The sequence below is a fragment of the Staurois parvus genome, unplaced genomic scaffold (genome assembly GCF_062004578.1).
Source record: "Staurois parvus isolate SC_StPar_1 unplaced genomic scaffold, SC_StPar_1.0 ptg000179l, whole genome shotgun sequence".
Lineage (NCBI taxonomy): Eukaryota > Metazoa > Chordata > Amphibia > Anura > Ranidae > Staurois > Staurois parvus.
In genome coordinates this window covers 1,271,849-1,299,636 of record NW_028317975.1, presented here as the reverse complement: position 1 = coordinate 1,299,636, position 27,788 = coordinate 1,271,849, and the positions used below count along the sequence as shown (strand labels likewise).

At 43.8% G+C, this 27,788-nt stretch overlaps 1 protein-coding gene across 1 annotated transcript in view; it reads right to left on the bottom strand.

Annotated features, from left to right (window-relative positions):
• The window catches only part of LOC149462245 (contactin-associated protein-like 5), a 689,962-nt gene extending 662,642 nt beyond the window's left edge, over window positions 1–27,320 (bottom strand). Inside the window, exon 1 of the mRNA XM_089677184.1 lies at window positions 26,908–27,320. Coding sequence (XP_089533310.1) covers window positions 26,908–26,989 — 82 coding nt within the window. The 5' untranslated portion in view covers window positions 26,990–27,320. The remainder of the gene's footprint in view (window positions 1–26,907) is intronic.
• Window positions 27,321–27,788: the final 468 nt, after the last annotated feature.

The window sequence follows — 27,788 nt, the reverse complement described above, 5'->3', positions numbered from 1 at the left end:
GGACCTCAAGAAATTAGATTGGCCGTCAGTACTTCAGGATTGATCAATATTCAGATCTATACCATAGTTTGTGAACTCTATAACTTTCCTACAAACTAAGTAATACATCCTAATTTGGGTTATTTTCACCAAAGACATGTAGCAGAATACATCTCGGCCTAAATTTATGAAGAACAATTATTTATTTGCAAACTTTTATAACAGAAACAAAGCAAAACTTTTTTTTTTCAAAATTTTTGGTCTTTTTTTGTTAATTTAGCAAAAAATAAAAACCCCAGCGGTGATTAAATACCACCAAAATAAAGCTCAAGTTGTGTGAAGAAAATAATAAAATTTTAGTTTGGGTACAATGTTGTATGACCGCGCAATTGTCATTCAAAGTGTGAGAGCGCTGAAACCCGAAAACTGGCCTGGGCAGGAAGGTGTAAAATTGCCAGGTATTGAATTGGTTAACAGGGTAATGGAGAGTCAGTAAGTGACCCTCTTCATATCACTTTTGGTGTCCAGCTGGTGTTGGTGGCACTTTGGATACAAACAGGGGAGAAGAAGTGCGGTTTCACAAATTTGCACATCTTGAACGGGACTTTTTTTGTTCGTTATTTTGATTTCATTGGTTGTTTTTACATTTGAGCGCAACACTGCTTATTGATATTTGTATACACTGGGTGGGATATTTCTCTGGTTTGTGTTTGCCGCTATTAGTTGTAAGTTTGTTATTGGATCAATAGTGCGCGGTTTCTACTTTTTTATTTAATACGATCGCTTGCGTTGACCTAGTTGGGATTCTGGCAGACGAATTTCAGACGTGCTGCAGTCTGTTTAGTGTGGATTTAAGTATCCTATCAAACAGAGCATTACAGTAGCCAAGTCAGGAGAACGTGTATCTATTGATCAGCTTTCCAGCCAGTGTATGATAACACAGGGTGTAGCCGAGCGAAAAAAGATGTTTTGACAACATTCTGTACACGTGGAGTAAATGGTAAACTAGTGTCGAAAATCAGATTTTTCCATTTCCACTGAAAGTGAAGTATAATACCATCGACAGAGTGAAAGAACTGGCTTTACAAAGTTGATGTTGGGTGCCAAAAGGAAAGCTTCAGCTATATCACAGTTTAATTGAAAGTATTGGTCAGCCTGTCTTAACACACACACATGCCCTTTAATGGCCCCCCAGTCTAAGTCCGTAGGGTTCAATATTGAGTTGGCCCCACCCTTTCCACGCACATGACCTTTAGTGGTCCCCAGTCTTAGTCCGTAGGGTTCAATATTGAGTTGGCCCTACCCTTTCCACGCACATGACCTTTAGTGGTCCCCAGTCTTAGTCCGTAGGGTTCAATATTGAGTTGGCCCCGCCCTTTGCAGCTATAACAGCTTCAACTCTTCTGGGAAGGCCGTCCACAAGGTTTAGGAGGGTGTCTATGGGAAGGTTGAACCATTCTTCCAGAAGCACATTTGTCAGGTCAGGCACTGATGTCGGGGGAGGAGGCCTGGCTCGCAGTCTCCGCTCTAATTCATCCCAAAGGTGTTCTATGGGGATGAGGTCAGGACTCTGTGCAGGCCAGTCAAGTTCCTCCGCCCCAAACTGGCTCCTCCATGTCTTTATGGAGCTTGCTTTGTGCACTGGTGGGCAGTCATGTTGGAACAGGAAGGGGCCATCCCCAAACTCTTCCCACAAAGTTGGGAGCATGAAATTGTCCAAAATGTCTTGGTATGCTGATGCCTTAAGTGTTCCCTTCACTGGAACTAGGGGGCCAAGCCCAACCCCTGAAAAACAACCCCACACCATAATCCCCCCTCCACCAAACTTTACACTTGGCACAATACAGTCAGGCAAGTACCGTTCTCCTGGCCACCGCCAAACCCAGACATGTCCATCAGATTGCTATACAGAGAAGTGTGATTGGTCACTCCAAAGAACACGTCTCCCCTGCTCTAGAGTCCAGTGGCGGCGTGCTTTACACCACGGCATCCGACGCTTTTGCATTGCACTTGGTGATGTAAGGCTTGGATGCAGCTGCTCGGCCATGGAAACCCATTCCATGAAGCTCTCTACACACTGTTGTTGGGCTCATCTGAAGGCCACACCAAGTTTGGAGGTCTTTAGCTATTGACTCTGCAGACAGTTGGTGACTTCTGCGCACTGTGCGCTTCAGCATGCACTGACCGCGCCCTGTCATGTGACGTAGCCTACCACTTGGTGGCTGAGTGGCTGTTGTTTCCAGTTGCTTCCACTTTGTTATAATCCCACTAACAGTTGAGCGTGGAATATTTAGTAGCCAGGAAATGTCACGGATGGACTTATTGCACAGGTGACCACCTATCACGGGACCACGCTTGGAGTCACTGAGCTCCTGAGAGCTAAATAAAAATATAAAAATTGAAGAGTAAATATAAACACAAATAAAATGGTGCTGTATACCACTTTAGCTCCAGGCCATTTCTGGCACTTTTTGTTTACATTTTAAAAAAAGTATTTTTTCTAGAAAATGTCTTAGCACCCCCAACATTATATATAGTTTTTAAAGCAAAGGCATTCGAGAACAAATTGGTGGGTTTTGCCTTTTTTTTTTTTTTAATGTCACACAGTATTTGCGCTCCAGTTTTTCAAACGCAATTTTTGGGAAAGAAATACACCTTTGAATTTTATTGCAAAAAAAAAAACAAAACAAAATACATAACCCAATTTTTTTTGTAAATTATAAAAGATTACGCCAAGTAAATAGATACCAAGTGTGTCAGGCTTTAGAATTGTCCATGCAACAGCGACAAACGGTGCAAATTTTACTATTCATAGGCGATGCTTTAAAAGCCTTTACAGGTTACCATTTTAGATATATAGAGGAGGTTTGGTGACCTTACTGCCCATGATCTGTCCCTTGCAGGGATACGTCACATGTATAAGACAATCGCTGTTTGCATGCGTGCATTCACCTTTGTGGGGGGGAACGGGGGCACTTTCATGTTTTTCATTTTATTCAAATTAATGAATTTTAAATTTTAAATGATTTATTTATTAAATCATTTATTTGTTTATTTTTACACTGTATAAACGTGCAGATGGACTGTGATGGGAGTCACTTTGGGTGGGGGGCCCATGGAACACAGCTCAACTTGAAGAAGTGGGGAGACCCCTGTCTCAGCTCCCCATATCCCTCTTATGTGTAAGTCACCCTGTGCCTGTTAGGGGTACAGGGTGATCTGTCCTAATATTGGGGTGGGGGGGTTGTTGATTGCTTGATGTTAAGTGGCTGCATCCCATTGTTCTATTGTTTGGGAGCAAACTATTATGGGATGTATGTGTTTATGTGTATTAAAGGGGGGGGGGGTGTCTCCAGCAGCCCTCCCTCCTGATGGGACTGCCTGCTGGTGTGAAGTTTGAATACCTGTGTGTCTCTTATTACTAAATGTAGATTGCCCCGCCCTGTTTCATTATGCAGGGAGGGGGGATTGTCCCCTGAGTGTACAGTATATATCTTGTATCTGTGTTGAAATAAAGTAGTCTACCTCCTAATTTACTTCAAGACTGGTGTCGTCTACTTTTGTATGGTCGGCTGTGGTGTCTGTTGTCGGTGTTCGGACGGGAAGCGGGAGTCTAACAGAAGTACTCAAGCGCAGTCTGGGTCGGTTCCATTACATGGACAATAATAAATAAACTAGCATAAATAAAAAAAAAGTTATTCATTATTGCAAGCAAAGATAATAGAGATCCAAGTCCAAGAACGAGATGATAAATCCCAAAGAAAAGAAAGACAGACTTCAAAGTATGAGACAAAGAGCAAAGTTGGCATGCCATCCCCTCAGAGCACATGCGCCTGTGCTGCTTTACAAGTAAATATCTCCTAAATTATTATTATACAGGATTTATAACGCGCCAACAGTTTGCTCAGCACTTTACAATATAACGGGAGACAATACAGCAACAATACAGTTCAATACAAGAGGGTTAGGAGGGCCCTGATCCTGGGAGCTTACAATCTAAGAGGGAGGGGCTAGTGGTACAAAAGATAGTAACTGTGGGTGATGGACTGGTAGGAGGAATAGAAGATTCCATTTTTAGCTGAGGGCAGGATAGGCTTCCCTGAAGAGAGAGGTTTCCAGAGATCGCCTAAAAGTGAGCAAAGTAGGCGATAGTCTGATAGATTGGGGTACAGAGTTCCAGAGGATGTGGGAGGCTCTGGAGAAGTCTTGGAGACGAGCATGGGAGGAGGAGACAAGGAAGCTAGAGAGCAGGAGGTCGTGCGAGGAGCGGAGAGGACAGTTTGGGTGATATTTGGAGACAAAATTGGTGATGTAATTTGGGGCAGAGTTATAAATGGCTTTATATGATGTTGTTAATGTTTTGAATTTTATTCATTGGGCAATGGGAAGCCAGTGGAGGGATTGGCAGAGAGGGGTGGAAGACACTGAGTGGAGGCCAGTGGAGGGATTGGCAGAGAGGGGTGGAGTACACTGAGTGGAGGCCAGTGGAGGGATTAGCAGAGAGGGATGGAGGACACTGAGTGGAGGTCAGTGGAGGGATTGGCAGAAAGGGGTGGAGTACACTGAGTGGAGGTCAGTGGAGGGATTGGCAGAGAGGGGTGAAGGACACTGAGTGGAGGTCAGTGGAGGGATTGGCAGAGAGGGGTGGAGGACACTGAGTGGAGGTCAGTGGAGGGATTGGCAGAGAGGGATGGAGGACACTGAATGGAGGCCAGTGGAGGGATTGGCAGAGAGGGATGGAGGACACTGAGTGGAGAACGGTTAGTAAGGTGGATGAGTCTGGCAGCAGCATTCATGATAGACTGAAGAGGGGATAGCCTGGGATGAGGTTGGCTAATGAGGAGGGAGTTACAATAGTCAAGGCGAGATATAACAAGGTAGGGAATAAGTTGCTTACTGGTTTCAGAGGTTAAGAACGGGCGTATCTCGGAGATGTTGCGGAGGTGAAGTCTTCTAACGGTGCATGTTTAGGAGATATTTACAGTACCTACAGGTAAACCTTCACATGGGCTAACCTATAGGTACAAGTAAAAAAAACAGACTCCACTACAACTTTGAATCTCCCAATTCTCATCAAAGTTTCAGAGAAATGAACCCACTCAATCACTTACAGCATTCAGAAGGTCTTTGTAGACACCTTCTACTGGTTAAGAGCCCATTGCCATACCTTTCACCGGTCTGGCCAATCTGAGCTGTTGTAAGCCGGTCCTGATTGATAGGTAAAGTTTACCGCTCAGCTTACTGTTCGCTTGTCAAATACCGTCAGTCCCACGCTGTATGTGACTACATTAATGGTTCTGGTGTTATGTTCCGAAGTAATTCCCCCACCTTCATCACATTCTCCCCCCTCGTTCTTCACATCATCTCTTGTTCTTTCATCTGACAAGTTTATTTGTTGTGTTTCCCCCTAACCGAGTGTTAACATAATTGCGTTAAAGTATTTTTAGACTTAAATTAGCTGTAAATATTAGATTTGCATTTGTTACTCACACTTACTTTGCTGCAAGCTGTCAACTGCATATGGAACTCTACTAGAGAGGAATCTAAACCTTGTCTATTACTGCTAAAACAGGAAAATGGCCAACTCATGAAAGGATACCTATGGGCACTGGGGTGACCACCCATATGGAAGAAAAATATATTTGAAATATATTTTAAAAATATTCTTCCCAAATATATTTCCATATATTTGAAATATTACAAATTTGGCCATATTCAATATATATATATATATATATATATATATATATATATATATATATACACACACACTGCATGTTGAAATACAGTATATATATATATATGAAATGTTATATATATATATATATATATAACATTTCATATATATATATATATATATATATATATATATATATATATATATATATATTTGAAAATTTATTACAAAATATATGTTTAAATGACTTTTTTCAGCAAATATTTTATTATTTTACAGGGGATGGAAAACATAGGCATAGGACAATCCATAGACATATGTACAGGACAATTAGTGAGAGTAGACATGATGTCCATATAAAGGTGGGGAGAAAAGCACAGAAACATAAAATGCAACAGCTTAGATGGTTGAAGGAAGGCAAAACTGTATGTTAACATCAGGGGCAGACTGAAAACTCATGGGGCCCCCGGGCAATAGGGGATCATGGGGCCCCTGTGTCCTTGCCCAAACTCAAAAAAGCCTATGAAAAAGGTACCAGAGGCATGGTGGGGAGAGTAGAAGGGTTAGAGAGGGAATAGATGAATGAGAAAGAGTATATTTTAAAAATACATATTTTTAAAAATATATATATTTTTTAAATATATTCTTCAGATTTTTTTTAACATATAAAAAAGTAATTTTAACATATATTTTACATATATTTGGAAATGCATTCCAAAAATGTAGATTTCAAATATACTGTATATCTTTAAAAATACAAATCTACATTTTTGGAATGCATTTCCAAATATATGTAAAATATATGTTAAAATGACTTTTTTATATGTTAAAAAAAAATCTGAAGAATATATTTAAAAAAATATATATATTTGTAAAAATACATTTCAAATATACTGTATATCTTAAAAAACACAAATGTATTTTTACAAATATATATATATTTTTTTAAATATATTCTTCAGATTTTTTTTTAACATATAAAAAAGTCATTTTAACATTGACGTACAAAGCTGTTCATAATACTGCCCCAAACTACATCACCGACCTGATATCCATCTACCACCCAAAACGTACTCTCCGCTCCTCACAAGACTTCCTACTCTCTAGCTCCCTGGTCTCCTCCTCCCATGCCCGTTTCCAAGACTTCTCCAGGGCTTCCCCCATCCTCTGGAACTCACTACCTCAATCCATCAGAATGTCACCTTCCCTCCTCACCTTTAGGCGCACTCACATGTATTTCAAGTTAAAAACGCATTAAAATGTTGAAATTTGGATCCACAATGTATTTTTCAATATTGCTGAATACTTGCTGTGTGTTGCCTTTAAGCGTCGTGATGTCAGAGCTCCTCCCCTACGCGTTACGCCACCGGGTCATGTGGCTTTATCAAGGGCAATTTCATTGCTATTAATACCTATGGAGAAAAATTCCTAAAGAAGCAAGGAGACCCCTTAGTGGGAAGAGGGATATTTCCATCCATCCGACTCCAGGAAAATCCATAAGGAAGCAAGGAGATCCCCTGCTGGGAAGAGGGCTAACTCTGTCCATCCATCCATCCATTCCAAGGAAAGTGGGACAATCCTATCCATTTACCACCAAGTCCAATTAATGGGAAACAAGCCTTTTATGACCTCACTTAACAGTTTGGTCATATACACCAGGTGAGAGAACAGCCGGTGAAGGTGTACACTATTTTTTATGAATGGTGGACTACACTCTTATTATTTCGTATCACAGCGTTAGAAGTGTCAAAGTCACGGACCTGATAAGGACATGTATGCAGCAGCAACACAATTGCATTGATATTGATATATATTTTTTTGATGCTGGACTATTATTTATTTCTCATCCACTCCTTGCACCATCTTAAGTGAGTATCCCACCATTGTATACCCCATCCCCTCATTGTGCACACCACTCCCTTCATCTCATTCTGTCCCCCAACTCCATACTCCCCCCATTGTGCACACCACTCCCTTCATCTCCTCATTGTGTCCCCCAACTCCATACTCCCCCCATTGTGCACCCCAACTCCATATAACCCCCCCTCCCCACAGACTCTCTGGTAGTTGGAGTAGTTTCAGTGCATAGCATTCTAGTTGATGGTGGTCCCAGGGAGGAGAAGAGAGAAGAGAGACCAGAGCCATCCACAACTGCACCAAGCAACTGCCACACGCAGGGCCTAGTCCTCCGTGCACAAAGGGCCTTTTCACTCTCTTCTCCTTCTCATTAATGCTCAGGACAAGGTGGGCTGTTTACATGTGAAGTCAACATTTAGGCAGCATCCTGAATTGGAAGCGAGCCGTACACCTGGTACCATTGTATCACAACCTAAGGCCTTGCTGAGTGAGCCACACTGTCCCATAATACAGACATCGTTTTGGAATGTGACATTTTGATGGGGACACCACAGAGCTTACGTCCCGTACCTCCAGTCCAGCCTTCCCGGCACCTCGCTCCCAGTGATAGTGCACCAGCGCGGACCTCCGGTGTGCACGTTCTGACTTAACTCCTTCCGTACCCGCAGCTAACTCACCAAGGTCTTTGCCATGCAGGTTCAGTCCCAGTTAGCTGGGGCACCGACCACTTGGAAGGGAAACAGTGAACCAATCCCCTCTCTTTGCAGAGAACCCAACACCCTTTCAGGTACCGTCCTTCAGCTGCCTGGTTGCCATATCATTCCCCTTCACAATGACATGTTCTCCATTTCACCCTGCGTGTGTGTAACAGGCCCAGTTCTTTCTTATACTCTGTATACCACCATGCACCCCTTGTAGTAAATTCAGACCAGGAATTTGAACAGTTAACATCTTTTACTGGGAAACTCTTTAGTGTTACAGTCCCAAACATAACCACAGTCTCACCCTAACTAGCTATTCTCAGGTTGCCCAGACATACCTTTCCAGGTAATAGTCCATGCTATGGGAAAGTCCTTGCTAGGTAAATTCCCTCAGACAATGCGTACAGGTTGCTCGTGGGTACTGTACATCTCCTACGGTGGACCTTTTTATCCTCTTCCCATGGCATACCTTTCCAGGTAATAGTCCATGCTATGGGAAAGTCCTTGCTAGGTAAATTCCCTCAGACGATTCGTGCAGGTTGCTCGTGGGTAATGTACATCTCCTACAGTGGACCTTTTTATCCTCTTCCCATGGCATACCTTTCCATGTAATAGTCCATGCTATGGGGAAGTCCTTGCTAGGTAAATTCCCTCAGACGATGCATACAGGTTGCTCATAGATACTGTACATCTCCTACGGTGGACCTTTTTATCCTCTTCCCATGGTATACCTTTCCAGGTAATAGTCCATGCTATGGGAAAGTCCTTGCTAGGTAAATTCCCTCAGACGATTCGTGCAGGTTGCTCGTGGGTAATGTACATCTCCTACAGTGGACCTTTTTATCCTCTTCCCATGGCATACCTTTCCATGTAATAGTCCATGCTATGGGGAAGTCCTTGCTAGGTAAATTCCCTCAGACGATGCATACAGGTTGCTCATAGATACTGTACATCTCCTACGGTGGACCTTTTTATCCTCTTCCCATGGTATACCTTTCCAGGTAATAGTCCATGCTATGGGGAAGTCCTTGCTAGGTAAATTCCCTCAGACGATGCATACAGGTTGCTCGTGGGTACTGTACATCTCCTACAGTGGACCTTTTTATCCTCTTCCCATGGCATACCTTTCCAGGTAATAGTCCATGCTATGGGAAAGTCCTTGCTAGGTAAATTCCCCCAGACAATGCGTGCAGGTTGCTCGTGGGTACTGTACATCTCCTACGGTGGACCTTTTTATCCTCTTCCCATGGCATGCCTTTCCAGGTAATAGTCCATGCTATGGGAAAGTCCTTGCTAGGTAAATTCCCCCAGACAATGCGTGCAGGTTGCTCGTGGGTACTGTACATCTCCTACAGTGGACCTTTTTATCCTCTTCCCATGGCATACCTTTCCATGTAATAGTCCATGCTATGGGGAAGTCCTTGCTAGGTAAATTCCCTCAGACGATGCATACAGGTTGCTCATAGATACTGTACATCTCCTACGGTGGACCTTTTTATCCTCTTCCCATGGTATACCTTTCCAGGTAATAGTCCATGCTATGGGGAAGTCCTTGCTAGGTAAATTCCCTCAGACGATGCATACAGGTTGCTCGTGGGTACTGTACATCTCCTACAGTGGACCTTTTTATCCTCTTCCCATGGTATACCTTTCCAGGTAATAGTCCATGCTATGGGAAAGTCCTTGCTAGGTAAATTCCCCCAGACAATGCGTGCAGGTTGCTCGTGGGTACTGTACATCTCCTACAGTGGACCTTTTTATCCTCTTCCCATGGCATGCCTTTCCAGGTAATAGTCCATGCTATGGGAAAGTCCTTGCTAGGTAAATTCCCCCAGACAATGCGTGCAGGTTGCTCGTGGGTACTGTACATCTCCTACGTTGGACCTTTTTATCCTCTTCCCATGGCATACCTTTCCAGGTAATAGTCCATGCTATGGGAAAGTCCTTGCTAGGTAAATTCCCCCAGACAATGCGTGCAGGTTGCTCGTGGGTACTGTACATCTCCTACAGTGGACCTTTTTATCCTCTTCCCATGTGGTCAGTTCACCAGTCTGAGCACAGGGTGTAGGGCAGAGCCAGGAAAAGCCCAGAAAATAGCAGTTAACCCCTTCCCACCTGGGCAGCCTAGAATCCCTAAGAGCAGCAACAATTGCAAGCAACTGCTCACACAGTTAATGAACAGATACTGTATAACAGAACACTTCCAATAGTACAATATATCTACTAGACTAAAAAAAGAAGCAAATACATGAAGTTCATTGTTAGGATGTACATACACTTTAAGCAACACAAAGAAAAATGTGGTGTATGTCAACACTGTAGAAGGCTACCAGCACACTGTAATCCACGATAACCTCATACATCTCTGCTTCACCTATCCAATCAGCTACATATATCGAGCTAATCGTTACAGAGAAACAATGCAGATACGACTACACCCAGGAAATATGCTTCTCAACCAACAGAATCACAAATCTCCCCGTTCCTATCCTGCGTCTTCATGTGAAAGGCTGTTCCCTTGTACCATAGCTGACTGCATTGTATGATCCAATACACACTGATCTAACAAGGATATTCATGCTGAAAAGAAGACACATAGAAAGTGAAAACTGTGAGTGAGATGTCCTATCCAGCAATATTATTTACAGTACTAACAATGAAATGAGACAAATTGGTAATAATTGCCAGAAAAAAAACAGAGAATGAACACTGCACTGCTTCATCACATGGAGAAATACCCCATTGCATTGATTATCAGTAGAAAAGTGCCCTCTTACGTTGGAGGTCATTAAAATGTTCTCTTATGTTAGTGGTCAGGGGGAGAAGAGTTATCCTAAAATAATAGTCATTGGGTGAACGGCCCCATTACATTGGTGGTCAGTGGGAAGAATGTTCCATACACTGGTGGTCAGTGGGAAGAATGTCCCTTACATTGGTGGTCATTGGGAAAAATGCCCCTTACATTGGTGATCAGTGGAAAGAATGTCCCTTACATTGGGGGTCAGTGAGAAGAATGTTCCTTATATTGGTGATCGGTGGGAAGAATGTTCCTTATATTGGTGGTCAGTTGGAAGAATGTTCCTTACATTGGTGGTCAGTGGGAAGAATGTGCCTTACATTGGTGGTCAGTGAGAAGAATGTTCCATACACTGGTGGTCAATGGGAAGAATGTCCCTTACATTGGTGGTCAGTGGGAAGAATGTCCCTTACATTGGTGATCAGTGGGAAGAATGTCCCTTACATTGGTGATCATTGGAAAGAATGTCCCTTACATTGGTGATCAGTGGGAAGAATGTCCCTTACATTTGGTGGTCAGTGGGAAGAATTCCCGTACATTGGTGGTCAGTGGGAAGAATTCCCTTACATTGGTGGTCAGTGAGAAGAATGCTCCTTACATTGGTGATCAGTGGGAAGAATGCTCCTTACATTGGTGGTCAGTGGGAAGAATGCTCCTTACATTAGTGGTCAGTGAGAACAATGTTCCTTACATTGGTGATCAGTGGGAAGAATGATCCTTACATTGGTGATCATTGAAAATAATTTTCCCTACATTGGTAATCATTGGGAAGAATGCCCCTTACATTGTTGGTCAGTTGGAAGAATGTTCCTTAAATTGGTGATCATTGGAAAGAATGTCCCTTACATTGGTGATCAGTGGGAAGAATGTCCCTTACATTGGTGGTCAGTGGGAAGAATGCCCATTACATTGGTGGTCAGTGGGAAGAATGTCCCTTACATTGGTGGTCAGTGGGAAGAATGCCCATTACATTGGGGGTCAGTGGGAAGAATGTCCCTTACATTGGTGGTCAGTGGGAAGAATGTCCCTTACATTGGTGATCAGTGAGAAGAATGTCCCTTACATTGGTGATCAGTGGGAAGAATGTTCCTTACATTGGTGATCATTGAATAGAATGTTCCCTACATTGGTGGTCAGTGGGAAGAATGCCCCTTACATTGGAGGTCGGTGGGAATATAGCTTCTTGGATTGGTGGCCAGTGGGAAGTATGCACCCAACAATGGTGGTCAGTGGGAAGAATGCCCCTTATATTGGTGGCAATTGGGAATAACGTTCCTTACATTGTTGGTCAATGGGGAAAACGCTCCTCCTACACAGCCAAAAATACCATTTGTGTGAGTGGCTACTTATCTGAAAGACAGAGATCCCTTAGCAACCTCCAGAAGAAACCTGGTTGAGAAATGCTGTTCTTCTAAAAGAAAACGTGAATGAAAATAAACAACTAGGTACACCTACCATAGACTCACCCAAAACTATCCTTCAGTTTTGGATTCAGTGGGCCAGGCTTACTGCATTTAGGTCTGTCATCCAGGTATGGAGATCTTCTTCCATCCATGGTCCCATTGTGACAGCCATAGCTCTGCTACAACCTACTATAAATGTCCTCCACTCACTACAATCCCATATATATTTATAGAGAATCTGTGTCACCAGCCCCCAGGGACTCTCCTTAGCAACATATGGAGAATGCCCTCCAGAGAGCACAACCAGGAAAGCCAACTCAATGTAGAGACTTGCGGGGGTTGTGTAGATCTTCAGGTGGGATCATGGACACCAATAAAGGCATCTTGGGGAATCCACTCCTGCCTCCCTCCCCCTGAAATATTTCTACTTAATTCTATATTGTTTTCTCAATCTATTGTAGCTTGTCAAGTGGCTGCTTAATAGTCAATAACTGATCTGTCGATTTCATGATTAATTGAAAGCGGTTTCCATGTGGGCAGTAGCGTGGCTAAAAATCGACCAAAGACTTTAGCTGCTGCTTACATGTTACAAAAGTCAATGACGGCAACATCTGCTTCTTATGAGTTTATTGATTGATTACCTCTAGGGTACTCAGTTCGAGTCCAAGTCAGAAAAAAAAATCTACATGGAGTTTGTATGTTTTCTCTGTGCTTGTATGAGTTTCCTCCGGGTACTCCGGTTTCCTCCTACATTCCAAAGATATGCTGGTGGGTTGATTGGTTCCTGTATAAAATTGGTCCTGGTATGATAGTCTACTGCAGGGGCCCCCAAACGTTTTAAACAAAGGGCCAGTTTACTAACCTTCAGACTTTAAGGGGGCTGGAATGTTGCCATTGGGAGTAGAATATTGTCCTGGCATCAGTGAGCGTTAATAATGTATATTTGATATTAGGGGGAGGAATAGTGCCCCATTGTTGGTGAAAGTGGGAGGGAAAGTGCCCCATCGTTGATGTCAGTGAGAGGAATAGTGCCCCATCATTGGTATCAGTGGGGGGAATAGTGCCCCATCATTGGTGTCAGTGGGAGGAATAGTGCCCCATCATTGGTGTCAGTGGGAGGAATAGTGCCCCATCATTGGTATCAGTGGGAGGAATAGTGCCCCATCATTGGTATCAGTGGGAGGAATAGTGCCCCGTCATTGGTATCAGTGGGAGGAATAGTGCCCCATCACTGGTGTCAGTGGGAGGAATAGTGTCCCATCATTGGTATCAGTGGGAGGAATAGTGCCCCATCATTGGTGTCAGTGAGAGGAATAGTGCCCCATCATCAGTGTCAGTGGGAGGAATAGTGCCTCATCATTGGTGTCAGTGGGAGGAATAGTTCCCCATCATCGGTGTCAGTGAGAGGAATAGTGCCCCATCATTGGTGTCAGTGGGAGGAATAGTGCCCCATCATTGGTGTCAGTGGGAGGAATAGTGCCCCATTATTTATTTATTTATTTCAGGTACTTATATAGCGCCGTCAATGTACGCAGCACTTTACATATATATTGTACATTCACATCAGTCCCTAACCCTCAAGGGGTGTACAATCTAAGGTCCCTAACTCACATTCATACATACACATACTAGGGACAATTTAGACAGGAGCCAATTCACCTACCAGCATGTCTTTGGAGTGTGGGAGGAAACCAGAGTACCTGGAGGAAACCCACACAGGCAGAACATGCAAACTCCAGGCAGGAGGTGCCGTGGCTGGGATTTGAACCAACGATCCTAGTGCTGCCAGGTGGAAGTGCTAACCATTGAGCCACTGTGTTGCCCATTCCCCAATACAAATATTAACTCCAACACAAAATTTGTGTAAACAAAACACACACGTGATCACAAGCGTGATGGTGCAAACAACTGTCACAGAAAAATAAATAAATATAAGAATGATGATAAACGCATGACACTAAAAAATGTGTATAAAATGAAAATGTCCAAATTGGTGTTGAAACACCACGTAGTCCAATGTATCAAACACCCGTGAATGTGGGTGGTGGATGTGCGTGACCACAAAAAAGGTATCCACAAATAGCTGTAATACCCGCTCACCTCCTTGCTTCCACATGCAAAGGGCCAGAACACCTGTGGGATCACCAAACTGGATCCTCCATGAGTAAGACTCCTCTGTCACTGCGTCCCTCTCCCTGCAGCTATCTCCCCCTCAAGCGTAATAGTGGCGAGCTCCTCTCCAGGCAGACAGGTATGATGTGGCCAGTTTTCACAGTAAAAAACACAAGAATAATCTCCCACAGCGTAATACTATTTAATGTATGAAAAATAAAGCCAAAATTCTCCGAAATTTGCACTCACATTTCATTACATCTCTGTGTAAGCATTTGCATTGGTAACCTCATGTTCTGGGTGTAGTAAGATGGCGTCCGGACCGGAAGTGCGTTACTGCGTGCCTACGCATAGCATAGGCTGAGCCCTGAAGAAGTCACTAACGTGACGCAACACGTAGGTGCGCGGTGATGCACTTCCAGTCTGGACGCCATCTTAGTAGCCCTGAGGAAGTCACGTGACTAATGTGACGCAACACGTAGGCGCGCGGTGATGCACTTCCAGTCTGGACGCCATCTTAGTAGCCCTGAGGAAGTCACGTGACTAATGTGACGCAACACGTAGGCGCGCGGTGATGCACTTCCAGTCTGGACGCCATCTTAGTAGCCCTGAGGAAGTCACGTGACTAACGTGATGCAATGCGTAGGAACGCGGTGACGCATTTCCGGTTCGGATGAAATCTTGCTAGCCCTGAGGAAGACGCGTGACTAACGTGACGCTACGCATAGCCACGCGGTGACGCAATTCCGGTCCGAATGCCATCTTACTGCACCCAGAACATGAGATTACCAATGCAAATGCTTACACAGAGATGTAATGAAATGTGAGTGCAAATTTCGGAGAATTTTGGCTTTATTTTTCATACATTAAATTGTATTACGCTATGGGAGATTCTGCTTGTGTTTTTTAACCTCCCTGGCGGTCTGATTATGTCCGTATTTCTGTGCTCAAAGCGGTACATTTTTTTGCATAAAAATATGTATTTTTTTTATTGTAGGCCTGTAATTTTTAGGAATAACTCACTGAAATCTGTCCGAACAAGAGTCTAGTAAACATCCCGGGGATCATAAAATTTGAAACACAAAATCATAAATTATAATTTAATAAATAATCATAAATAATATAATAATATTACATTTAATTCAATAATATAATCAAACCAAAAACACTGAAATGTGAAATATAGCGCCAAGTTCGCACATCGCTGAGCAAAGTCGCAGAATCGTTTTCAGTGTCTGATGAGGAATTTCCCCCACGAATCATTATCACTCAATTCTGCAAGTGGTTCTGATTTACTATCACTGTTCTCTAGCCGGTCTAAAACCGCGTCTGACCTAAAGGGACGCTTTTTGGACGCCATGGACGTTTCTCAGTTTCCAGGCAGAAAGAACAGTAAAAATGCAGGCAGGGCGCCGGACAAAGCACTCGGGACAAAATGTATGTGAAATGGTTTGATACAGGAATGTTATACTATGTGATTTTAGTGAATTTAGCGAATGTCACTTTTTGTCATTTTCAAATTTCCCGCCAGTTCCGTCCCCCGTACGTCCCGACGTCGCAGGGAACGGAACCCGGAAGAAGAATGCCGGCATCGGCCGGAGGAGATGGCCAGGGACGCTGCAGGGGGGACATCGCAGGAGCGCAGGACAAGGTAAGTGAAGAAGAGATCCCGGAGCAACGCTGCAGTGTATTCCCGAGTGTAGCTCGGGGGGGTTACCGCTTGTGGTACTGAAACTTTACCCCGAGCTACACTCAGGAATACCACCAGGGAGGCTACTGAGAAAACTGGCCACACCATACCTATCTGCCTGGAGAGGAGCTCGCCACTATTACGCTTATCCTTGAGGGGGAGATCGCTGCAGGGAGAGGGACGCAGTGACAGAGGAGTCTTACTCATGGAGGATCCAGTTTGGTGATCCCACAGGTGTTTTGGCCCTTTGCGGGTGGAAGCAAGGAGGTGAGCGGGTATTACAGCTATTTGTGGATACCTTTTTTGTGGTCACGCACATCCACCACCCACGTTCACGGGTGTTTGATACATTGGACTACGTGGTGTTTCAACACCAATTTGGACATTTTCATTTTATACACATTTTTTAGTGTCATGCGTTTATCATCGTTTTTATGTTTATTTATTTTTCTGTGACAGTTATTTGCACCATCACGCCTGTGGTCACGTGTGTGTTTTGTTTACACAAATTTTGTGTTGGAGTTAATGTTTGTATTGGGGAATGTTTTTGGGGATTATTGTTATTTGGGAGGTTTTCTGCATCATTTTGATTTACGTTACCACAAGGCAAACAAGGCATCTGCCTAAGGCGGCATCTTTCAGGAGGGCAGCGGCATTTTTCGGGCAGGGGGGCAGCGCCGCTCCCCTAAAGAAAGGATGGAAGAAGAGACACACACAGTACAGCGACCAGGTGGGATCTGAGAGAGGCTGTGGGCTGCTTGATGGTGTATGCAGAGCCTGACTCTTGTACCCAGGAATGTCCGGAGCTGTGAAGGTGAGTGTTTTCTCTCGGGGTGAGGGTGGGGGGTTACCAATGTATGGGGGGGTGGTGGTAGTGAAAGGCTCTTTCGAGGGGGGGGAGGCTGGGGTGTTGTTGGTCAATGTCAGGCACTCTTCATGAGGGAGGGGGTGTTGCTCGGTGTCAGGGTCTCTTCGTGGGGGGGTTTGCAATTTTTGTGTTGCCTAGGGCAGCACAAAACCTAAATACACCACTGTTTACGTGCGTTGTTTATTCATCTTCAGTCCCATTTTGGACTATTTGTATGTTCACCAGGGGCAGACTGACCATTTGGAAACTCGGGCACTGCCCAAGGGCCCGGGGTCAGTAGGGGGCCCCATGAGATGCCCCTGCAACCTTTTTCATAGGCTTTTTTGAGTTTTGGCAAGGACACAGGGGCCCCATGATGCCATATTGCCCGGGGGCCCCATGAGTTGTCAGTCCATCACTTTCAGATCCTAATTAGGATCAATTCACACACACATTATTGTGTGATTATCATTATAGACACTTTCTTGTATCACTCTGTGGATTGATATTCACTTTTCTCACCACAAAGGTCCCAGGAGGATCAAATCACTTTCGGACATCACAGTAGTATTGTTAGGGATTTATGAGAAGAAGTCACGTAGTTAACACATTGTTTGTGTATTTTGTTTTATTTATATGTTTTTATGTATTTATTTTTCACTAATATTTATCTTTGGCTATTCTGGTTATGATATTCACGTATGCATTTATTATGTAATATAGTTAGCGCTACATTTATTTTATTTATTTATTTCAGGTACTTATATAGCGCCGTCAATTTACACAGCACCTTACATATATATTGTACATTCACATCAGTCCCTAACCCTCAAGGGGCGTACAATCTAAGGTCCCTAACTCACATTCATACATACACATACTAGGGACAATTTAGAATGGAGCCAATTCACCTACCAGCATGTCTTTGGAGTGTGGGAGGAAACCGGAGTACCCGGAGGAAACCCACGCAGGCACAGGAAGAACATGCAAACTCCAGGCAGGTGGTGCCGTGGCTGGGATTCGAACCAACGACCCGAGTACTGCCAGGAGCAAGTGCTAAATATTTAGCCACTGTGCTGCTCCATCATTATAGACACTTTCTTGTATCACTCTGCGGATTGATATTCACTTTTCTCACCACAAAGGTCCCTGGAGGATCAAATCACTTTCAGACATCACAGTAGTATTGTTAGGGATTTATGAGAATAAGTCACATAGTTAACACACCGTTTGTGTATTTTGTTTTTTTTATTTGTTTTTATTTATTTTTTCACTTATATTTATCTTTGGCTATTCTGGTTATGATATTGACATATGTATTTATTGTGTCATATAGATAGCACTACATTTTATTGATTTATTTCAGGTACTTATATATCGCCATCAATTTACGCAGCACTTTACATATATATTGTACATTCACATCAGTCCCTAACCCTCAAGGGGTGTACAATCTAAGGTCCCTAACTTACGTTCATACATATATTAGGGCAATTTAGAAAGGATCCAATTAACTTACCAGCATGTCTTTGGAGTGTGGGAGGAAACCGGAGTACCCACGCAGGCACGGGGAGTACATGCAAACTCCAGGCAGGTGGTGCCGTGGCTGGGATTCGAACCAACGACCCGAGTACTGCCAGGCGGAAGTCTTAACCATTTAGCCACTGTGCTGGCCTACATCGTTTACTGTGCAATGTGTACGGTTTGGGCAGGGGTGTATTTACCACAAGGCAAACAAGGCACTTGCCTAGGGCAGCATTTTTCAGGGGGGGGGGGCACCTCTCCTTAGAAGAAGAGATGGAAGAAGGGACACTCGCAATGGAAACCAGGTGGGATCTGAGAGAGGCTGCTTGATGGTGTAAGGAGAGCCTGACTCTCATTCCCAGGGATGTCCGGAGTTGTTCAGATGAGTGTCTTTCTTTCTATATATATATGCAGGGGGCAGGGGTGTTGTTGGTCAATGTTCGGCTCTCTCCGTGGGAGGGGGAAGGGGGGGTTGTGCTGGTCGGTGTCTGTTAGGGCAGACAATTTTTCTGTTGCCTAGGGCAGCACAAAACCTAAATACACCACTGGGTTTGGGTGATATTTGGAGACAAGATCGGTGGAATTTACTAAAACTGGTTCACTCGGAATCTGGTGCACTTCTGCATAGAAGCCAATCAGCTTTCAGGTTTTTTTTTTATAAAGCTTAATTGAACAAGCTGAGGTTATAAGCTGATTGGCTGCCATGTACAGCTGCATGCGATGCAGATTCTGGTAATCGCACTGCATTTTGCGATCGGTTTCGGGGGAGCCGTTAATTTACCATTGACACCCTTACCAGAGCGCATGGATGCCGTGCGATTGCAATGCGGTGCGGGAAATGCACAGGATTCGCTGCATTTCCCGCACCGCATTAGCGTGAACCAGGGTTCAAGGAACTACAAGAGCCAAAACATCTGACTTTGCTGGGAAAGTACCGAGACGATCGGAGGAAAGTTCCACCAATAATATATATATATATTTTATTTATTTTTTGTTTTTGTTTTTAACCATTAGCCGCCCGGCCTATAGCCGTTTGGCGGCCGCAAAAGTGCTGTAGAATTCCGGGGTATACGCCATTTGGCGTCCTCCCGCACATGCGCAGTTTGCGCGGTTGCAGAGCCGCGCAGCGGCGCGATCTGTCACCAGCCGTGTACCTGTATCTGTATCTGTACCTGTATCTGTATCTGTCACCAATCACAGCAGGTCACATGACAGTTGTATACAATGGATGGCTTCATTCATGCCATCCATTGTATACTAGTGTCTAGCTGTGAATGGTCACAGCAGGTCACATGCACATGTCATGTGATTAGCTGTGGCCAAATCACAGCTAAGCACTAAAAAAAAAAAAAACCCTGAATGAATCGATGTCATTCAGGTAAATGCTTGCTTATAGCAAAGCAAATTGTGTAGAAAAAAAAAAAAAAAATACTGATCACTTCCCCAAAGTAGTACAATGTTACTATGGTAACATTGTACTACTTTGGTCATAGTAAAATATGAAAAAAAATCTTAAAAAAAATAAAAAATCTTATTAAAAATAATAAAAAAATAAAAAAAATAAAAAAATATATATTTTTTTTTTTCATACTGTCACCAGTCAGTGTCCCTGATCACCACCCTGCCAGTTATATGATGACGCTGTACTGCACTGGTGACAGTATGTAAAAAAAAAATAATGAAAATAATTTTTTTAATTTTTTCATTTTCTGAAAAATTATGACAAAAAAATACAACTTCAAAAAACTCGCCATGCCTCTTATGAAGTACGTTGGACTGTCTACTCTGCAAAAAGGGGTCATTTGGGGGATATCTGTACTGTCCTGACATTTGGGGGATATCTCTACCGTCCTGACATTTGGGGGATATCTGTACCGTCCTGACATTTGGGGGATATATGTACCGTCCTGACATTTGGGGGATATCTGTACCGTCCTGACATTTGGGGGATATCTGTACCGTCCTGACATTTGGGGGATATCTGTACCGTCCTGACATTTGGGGGATATCTGTACCGTCCTGACATTTGGGGGATATCTTTACCGTCCTGACATTTGGGGGATATCTGTACTGTTCTGACATTTGGGGGATATCTGTACCGTCCTGACATTTGGGGGGATATCTGTACTGTCCTGACATTTGGGGGATATCTGTCCTGTTCTGACATTTGGGGGATATCTGTACCGTTCTGACATTTGGGGGATATCTGTACCGTCCTGACATTTGGGGGATATCTGTACAGTCCTGACATTTGGGGGATATCTGTACCGTCCTGACATTTGGGGGATATCTGTACCGTCCTGACATTTGGGGGATATCTGTACTGTCCTGACATTTGGGGGATATCTGTGCTGGCCTGACATTTGGGGGATATCTGTACTGTTTTGACATTTGGGGGATATCTGTACTGTTCTGACATTTGGGGGATATCTGTCCTGTCCTGACATTTGGGGGGATATCTGTACTGTCCTGACATTTGGGGGATATCTGTACTGTTCTGACATTCTTGGACCTCAAGAAATTAGATTGGCTGTCAGTACTTCAGGATTGATCAATTTTCAGATCTATACCATAGTTTGTGAACTCTATAACTTTCCTACAAACTAAATAATACATCCTAATTTGGGTTATTTTCACCAAAGACATGTAGCAGAATACATCTCGGCCTAAATATATGAAGAACAATTATTTATTTGTAAACTTTTATAACAGAAACAAAGAAAAACGTGTTTTTTTCCAAAATTTTTGGTCTTTTTTTGTTAATTTAGCAAAAAATAAAAACCCCGGCCGTGATTAAATACCACCAAAAGAAAGCTCTAGTTGTGTGAAGAAAATGATAAAATTGTAGTTTGGGTACAATGTTGTATGACCGCGCAATTGTCATTCAAAGTGTGAGAGCGCTGAAACCTGAAAACTGGCCTGGGCAGGAAGGTGTAAAAATGGTTAAATTTAATAATGTTGACTTTTTCCAATGGGGGATTGGAAAAAGTCACCATTATTAAATTTAAAAACAAAAATTTAAAACCCGCATGTGTCCATCATACATTAAAAGCAGCGCACAGCGGGAAAACACAACTGCCATGAATTATTCACAGGTTTTGCATTTCTCGCACATCTCTCTAGTAATCACCTCCTTGACAAGTAAAATATGGTAATTCATATCACAGATTTACAAGATATTTGAAGGCGGCGAACGAAAAGGCGATTCGCCTGCCCGCGGCCAGTGAGATGTATATCCATCTGTTTATTGGATCTCTTTATCTTTGTTATAGAGCGATGCCAAGCTTGGCCCTGCTCCTCCTATAGGTTGTATTCCCTCCGATCCCGTATTCTATACCTTTTACAGCACGATACAGCTTTCAGTCTTTTGGCTGTTAATGAGCTCAATATTCATTTTTTTAAACCCGCTGACATCATTTTCCATGGAATATTTCATTACAGGGTATAGCTGGGATAAAAGGCTTCTCTTTATTTTTTTCTGCATTAAGATGCTCGATCCAAAGTGTAATTTGCTGTTTTCATGCATTTTTCTCCAGCGGTTTTAACGCGAAAAGGTGTAAAAAACAAAACAAAAAAGAGCAACAGTGACCTCCAGTGCTCAAATAACCACAATGCACCGCTTTCGTAAAAGAAAAAAAAAAAAAAATTTAGCTGTAAGATGCACGTTGGGGGTTGTTTGTTAAAGCCGGAGGGTCAGGGGCGGACTGACCATTTGGAAACTCGGGCACTGCCCGAGGGCCCGGGGTCAGTAGGGGGCCCCATGAGATGCCCCTAGTACATTTTTCATAGGCTTTTTTGAGTTTGGGCAAGGACACAGGGGCCCCATGATCTCCTATTGCCCGGGGGCCCCATGAGTTGTCAGTCCGACCCTGGTTAGGTGTGACCTCCTATTATATGGTTTTTGGTAAATCTAAACCAAAAATCTCAGGAAAATTGTATAATGTATGGCCAGCCTTTCTCAAACTGGTGCACTCAGAATCTGGTGCAGCCGCGCACAGCAGCCAATCAGTTTCTAACTTCATGGGGGCCCCATGAGTTGTCAGTCCGCCCCTGCGGAGGGTGCAAATTCTGGTGCACAGAAGCCAATTGGCTTCCAGGTTTGATTGGCAAAGCTTAAGTGAACGAGCTGAAGTTAGAAACTGATTGGCTGCTGTGCGCGGCTGCACCAGATTCTGAGTGCACCGGTTTGAGAAAGGCTGGCCATACATTATACAATTTTCTTGAGATTTTTGGTTTAGATTTACCAAAAACCATATAATAGGAGGTCACACCTAACCAGGGGCGGACTGACAACTCATGGGGCCCCTGGGCAATAGGGGAACATGGGGCCCCTGTGTCCTTGCCCAAACTCAAAAAAGCCTATGAAAAAGGTACCAGGGGCATCTCATGGGACCCCCTACTGACCCCGGGCCCTCAGGCAGTGCCCAAGTTTCCAAATGGACAGTCCACCCCTGCACCTAACAACACATTTAATTGTATCCAATTAGGCAGGCTCTTGCACTACATAGCTGAAGGTAAATCTAAAGGAAATTGGGCAGAAATTGGACAGAAAATTGTATAAAATGTATAATCGGCTTCCAGGTATTATTGCCAAATCTTAATTGAACAAGCTGAAGTTAGAAACTGATTGGCTGCCGTGCATGGCTGCACCAGATTCTGAGTGCACCGGTTTGAAAGGCTGGCCATACATTATACAATTTTCTTGAGATTTTTGGTTTAGATTTACCAAAAACCATATAATAGGAGGTCACACCTAACAACATTCAATTGTATCCAATTAGACAGGCCCTTGCACTACATAGTTGAAGGTAAATCTAAAGGAAATTGGGCAGAAAATGGACAGAGAATTGTATAGTGTATGGCCAGCCTTAATCTTCCCCATTGCTCTTTATGCCACATAAATCACGATCGATAAGTGAAAAACATTTTTGTTTTCTGTTTAATTCTTTCTAGCAAGAGTACATTGAGTTCAGTGCAGTTAACATAACTGCGAACTACAAGGGCAGCCCATAAAAAATGACAAGTCGCATGCTCAGCGGTTTCTATTTGGACTTTTCGTTTCGGTTTTGTCCCTTGCCGGTTTTCTATGAAATCCATTGCACCTGCAAGCGGCCTTCCTATAAGAGATTGCAGCTGCATACTGGCCTCTATTATGACAGGCTCCCTTGCCTGAGAATGCAGGAGTTATGGCTTCAGGAATGGTGGGAACTTGACCACACATTAAACTTTGAGGAGCAATACCTCGTAGCAGGACCACAGATCTGCATATTTCAACCAAGAGACTTCATATTCCTAACCTTAGAGCATCTATCTGCCTGGTCCTATCGGCAGTCGCTTGTGTGCCTTCCCAGCAGTTCAATCAATAGGTGATTTGCTGACCCCCCCCTCAACCACACATCTATTTAACGCTGCTCAGCAGCTGGACGAATCTTTATGGGCATTATGCTAAGATCACTTAGGCGCTGTTGGGTAGGATGCAAACTTCGTGATACATTAAAAAGCTGCCTATGGATTCTGACATCAGCAGCAATACTGATAATATTATCGACAAGAAGCAGATTATGAGAGTTAATTAGTCGGTACTTATTACTTTGTCAGTGATAGGAGATCTACATATCATGCTATAAAATTCATAGCAGCCTTCCTCAACCTTTTTACCCCAGAGGAACCCCTACAATAATTTTCATGGTGTTGAGAAACCCATACTAAAAGCAATTTAATGGGGGTGAAATTGACCATTACAGTGGTTGTTAGTAGAAAGGATGCTACGCATTGGAGGTAAGTGGTAAAATGACCATTACATTGGTTGTTAGTAAAAAGGATGTTATCCATTGGGGGTGAGTAGTAAAAATAGCCATTACATTGGTGGTTAGTAGAAAGAATGCTACCCAGTGGGGGTGAGTAGTAAAAATGGCCATTACATTGGTGGTTAGTAAAAAGGATGTTATCCATTGGGGGTGAGTAGTAAAAATAGCCATTACATTGGTGGTTAGTAGAAAGAATGTTATCCATTGGGGGTGAGTAGAAAAAATAGCCATTACATTGGTGGTTAGTAGAAAGAATGCTACCCATTGGACGTAAGTAGTACAAATGACCATTACAGTGGTTGTTAGTATAAAGGATGCTACCCATTGGAGGTAAGTGGTAAAATGACCATTACAGTGGCTGTTAGTAGAAAATATGCTACCCAGTGGGGGTGAGTAGTAAAAATGGCCATTACATTGGTGGTTAGTAGAAAGAATGCTACCCAGTGGGGGTGAGTAGTAAAAATGATCATTACATTGGTTGTTAGTAGAAAAGATGCTACCCATTGGGGGTGAGTAGTAAAAATGGTCATTACATTGGTGGATAGTGGATAGAATGCTACCCAGTGGGGGTGAGTAGTAAAATTGACCATTACATTGGTGGTTAGTAGAAAGGATGCTACCCATTGGGGGTGAGTAGTAAAATTGACCATTACATTGGTGGTTAGTAGAAAGGATGCTACCCATTGGGGTGAGTGGTAAATATGACCACTACAGTGGTGGTCAGTAGAAAGAATGCTACTGGCTCTACCACGTGGTATTGGCTCTGGAACTATGCAGGCACCATCAAACGGAAGGTCAGTCAGCCACAGCTCAACCTTTTTTTTACCCCAGAGGAACCCCTTAAATAATTTTCATGGTCTTGAGGAAACCTTACTAAAACCAATTTTTGGGGGTCAATGGCAAAAAATGCCCATTAAGTTCATGGATAGTAGAAGGAATACTACTCTTACAGGCAGCCAAGAAGACCACTGGTGTCATGTAGCTGATTCTGCCAAGTGATGCTTTCCCCAGAATTGTACAGGCATTATCAGATGAAAGGTTCATCAGCCCCCAGCTCAAGGAACCCCAAGCAACCTTGTGAAGAACCCTAAGCTTCCACGGAACCATAATTGAGAATGACTGCCTTAATGCAATACCTACTATGAATCAGGTGGTGTCATTCCCAGCAGGCATCATTGAATGGGAAGTCAGTCACAACTCAACATTTCTACCCAGGAGAAACCCTTAGATAAATTTCAGTTTTTGGGAAGCCCTTACTTAGACCAATTCATTGGGGGTCAGTTGCAAAAATGCCCCTTACATTGGTGGTCAGTGGAAATAATGCTACCCTTACAGGGAGCTAAAAAGACAATTGGTGTCATGTTGGTGGTTCTGCCAAGTTGCATTGACCTCATAACTTTGCAGGCACCATCAAATGGGAAGTCATTCAGCCACAGATCAACATTTTTACCAAAGAAAAGCCTCTAACATTATTTCTAGGTCTTAGAGAACACTTACTAAAACCAATTCATTGACAGTCAGTTGCAAAAATGCTTAATACGTTGGTGGACAGTGGAACCCAAGAGAAGCCCTAAAATAATTTTCAGTTCTTTGGGACCCCTTACTAAAATCAATTCATTGGGAGTCAGTTGGCAAAATACCCCTTACATTGGTGGTCAATGGAAAGAATGCTACCATTGCAGGTAGCTATAAAGACCATTGGTATCATGCTACTGGCTCTGCCAAGTGGCATTGGTCACAAATCAGGAAGTCATTCAGCCTCAGTCTAAGAGAACCCTTAATAAAACTAATTCACCACAGGGGTCGATGGCCAAAATGCCGCTTACCCTATTGGCCAGTATAAACAACGTGACCTAAACAGACAGATAAAAAGACCACCGGTGTCATGCTGCTGGCTCTGCCAAGTGGTGTTGACCCTGGAACTATACAGGCACCATCAGCTGGGAGGTCCATCAGCCCAAGCTCAAGGAACCTTTTTTCTCGGTGGAGCTTCTTGGGGAACACTTACTAAAACCAACTTAACGAAGAAAGGAGTGGAGTGGGGGGCAATGGTAAAAAATGCATTTTACATTGATGGTCAGTAGAAAGAATGCCAACTTTACAAACAGCTAATAAGACCATTGGTGTCATGTACTGTAGCTGGCTCTACCAAGTGATGCTGGCCCTGGGACTATACAGGCACCATCAGACGAGAGGTCAACCAGCCCCAGATCAAGGAACCCCAAGCAACGTTTGGAAGAACCCTAGGCTTCTAGTGAACCATGGTTGAGAATGACTACCGTAAAGCAATACATACAATTAATCAGTCCCTAGAGATTTCTTTCTACCAGACTGCAGACGGTTCCCATGAAATATCTATCTAGCATTTGCAAACTACCTCTCCATGACAGGTACCACCTGAGAAATCTCTTGCACCTCTCAGCACAAACATACATTAATAACATACCCCACCCCAGCTGTCAGAGCCCCCCCAGGTGTCTATTCATCACACCCAACTGTCCCCCATTACTTACAGTTTGCAGCTGTTGATCCCAGGGGCCACACAGCAGACAGCACACACAGAAAAGCCCCCAACAAGCTTGCATTAGAATCCATTGTTATTTTTTATATATATTTTTTTCTTTTTCTCCAGCAGAATTGGCTCAGGTAGAGGAGGCAGGGTGTGAGGATTCTATCCCAGATCTCGGTGCCTTCTCACACAATCCTGTGCTCTCAGCAGCATCCAGATAATCCAGGCTGGGCTGCAGACTTCCTCTGCACAAACTCCTGCAACACAACCATCCACCAGGCAGCCAGAGAGGAGAGGAGACTCAGGAGAGGAGAGGAGGAGAGGAGAGGCAGCTTCCAGTGCTGGAGGAAGAATCAGCACTGAGATGGTGGACAGCTCCTTATAGGCGAGCAATGGAGCTCTCCACCCACAGCCCGGAGCAGATACACCCACTGAGCATGGGAGCAGGAGGAGTGCACTGTGCATGGGAGCAGGAGGAGTACACTGTGCATGGGAGCAGGAGGAGTGCACTGTGCATGGGAGCAGGAGGAGTACACTGTGCATGGGAGCAGGAGGAGCACAATGATCATGGGAGCAGGAGAAGTACACTGTGCATGGGGGCAGGAGGAGTACACTGTGCATGGGAGCAGGAGGAGTACACTGTGCATGGGAGCAGGAGGAGTACACTGTGCATGGGGGCAGGAGGAGTACACTGTGCATGGGGGCAGGAGGAGTACACTGTGCATGGGAGCAGGAGGAGCACACTGTGCATGGGAGCAGGAGAAGTACAATGATCATGGGAGCAGGAGGAGTACACTGTGCATGGGGGCAGGAGGAGTACACTGTGCATGGGAGCAGGAGGAGTACACTGTGCATGGGAGCAGGAGGAGTACACTGTGCATGGGG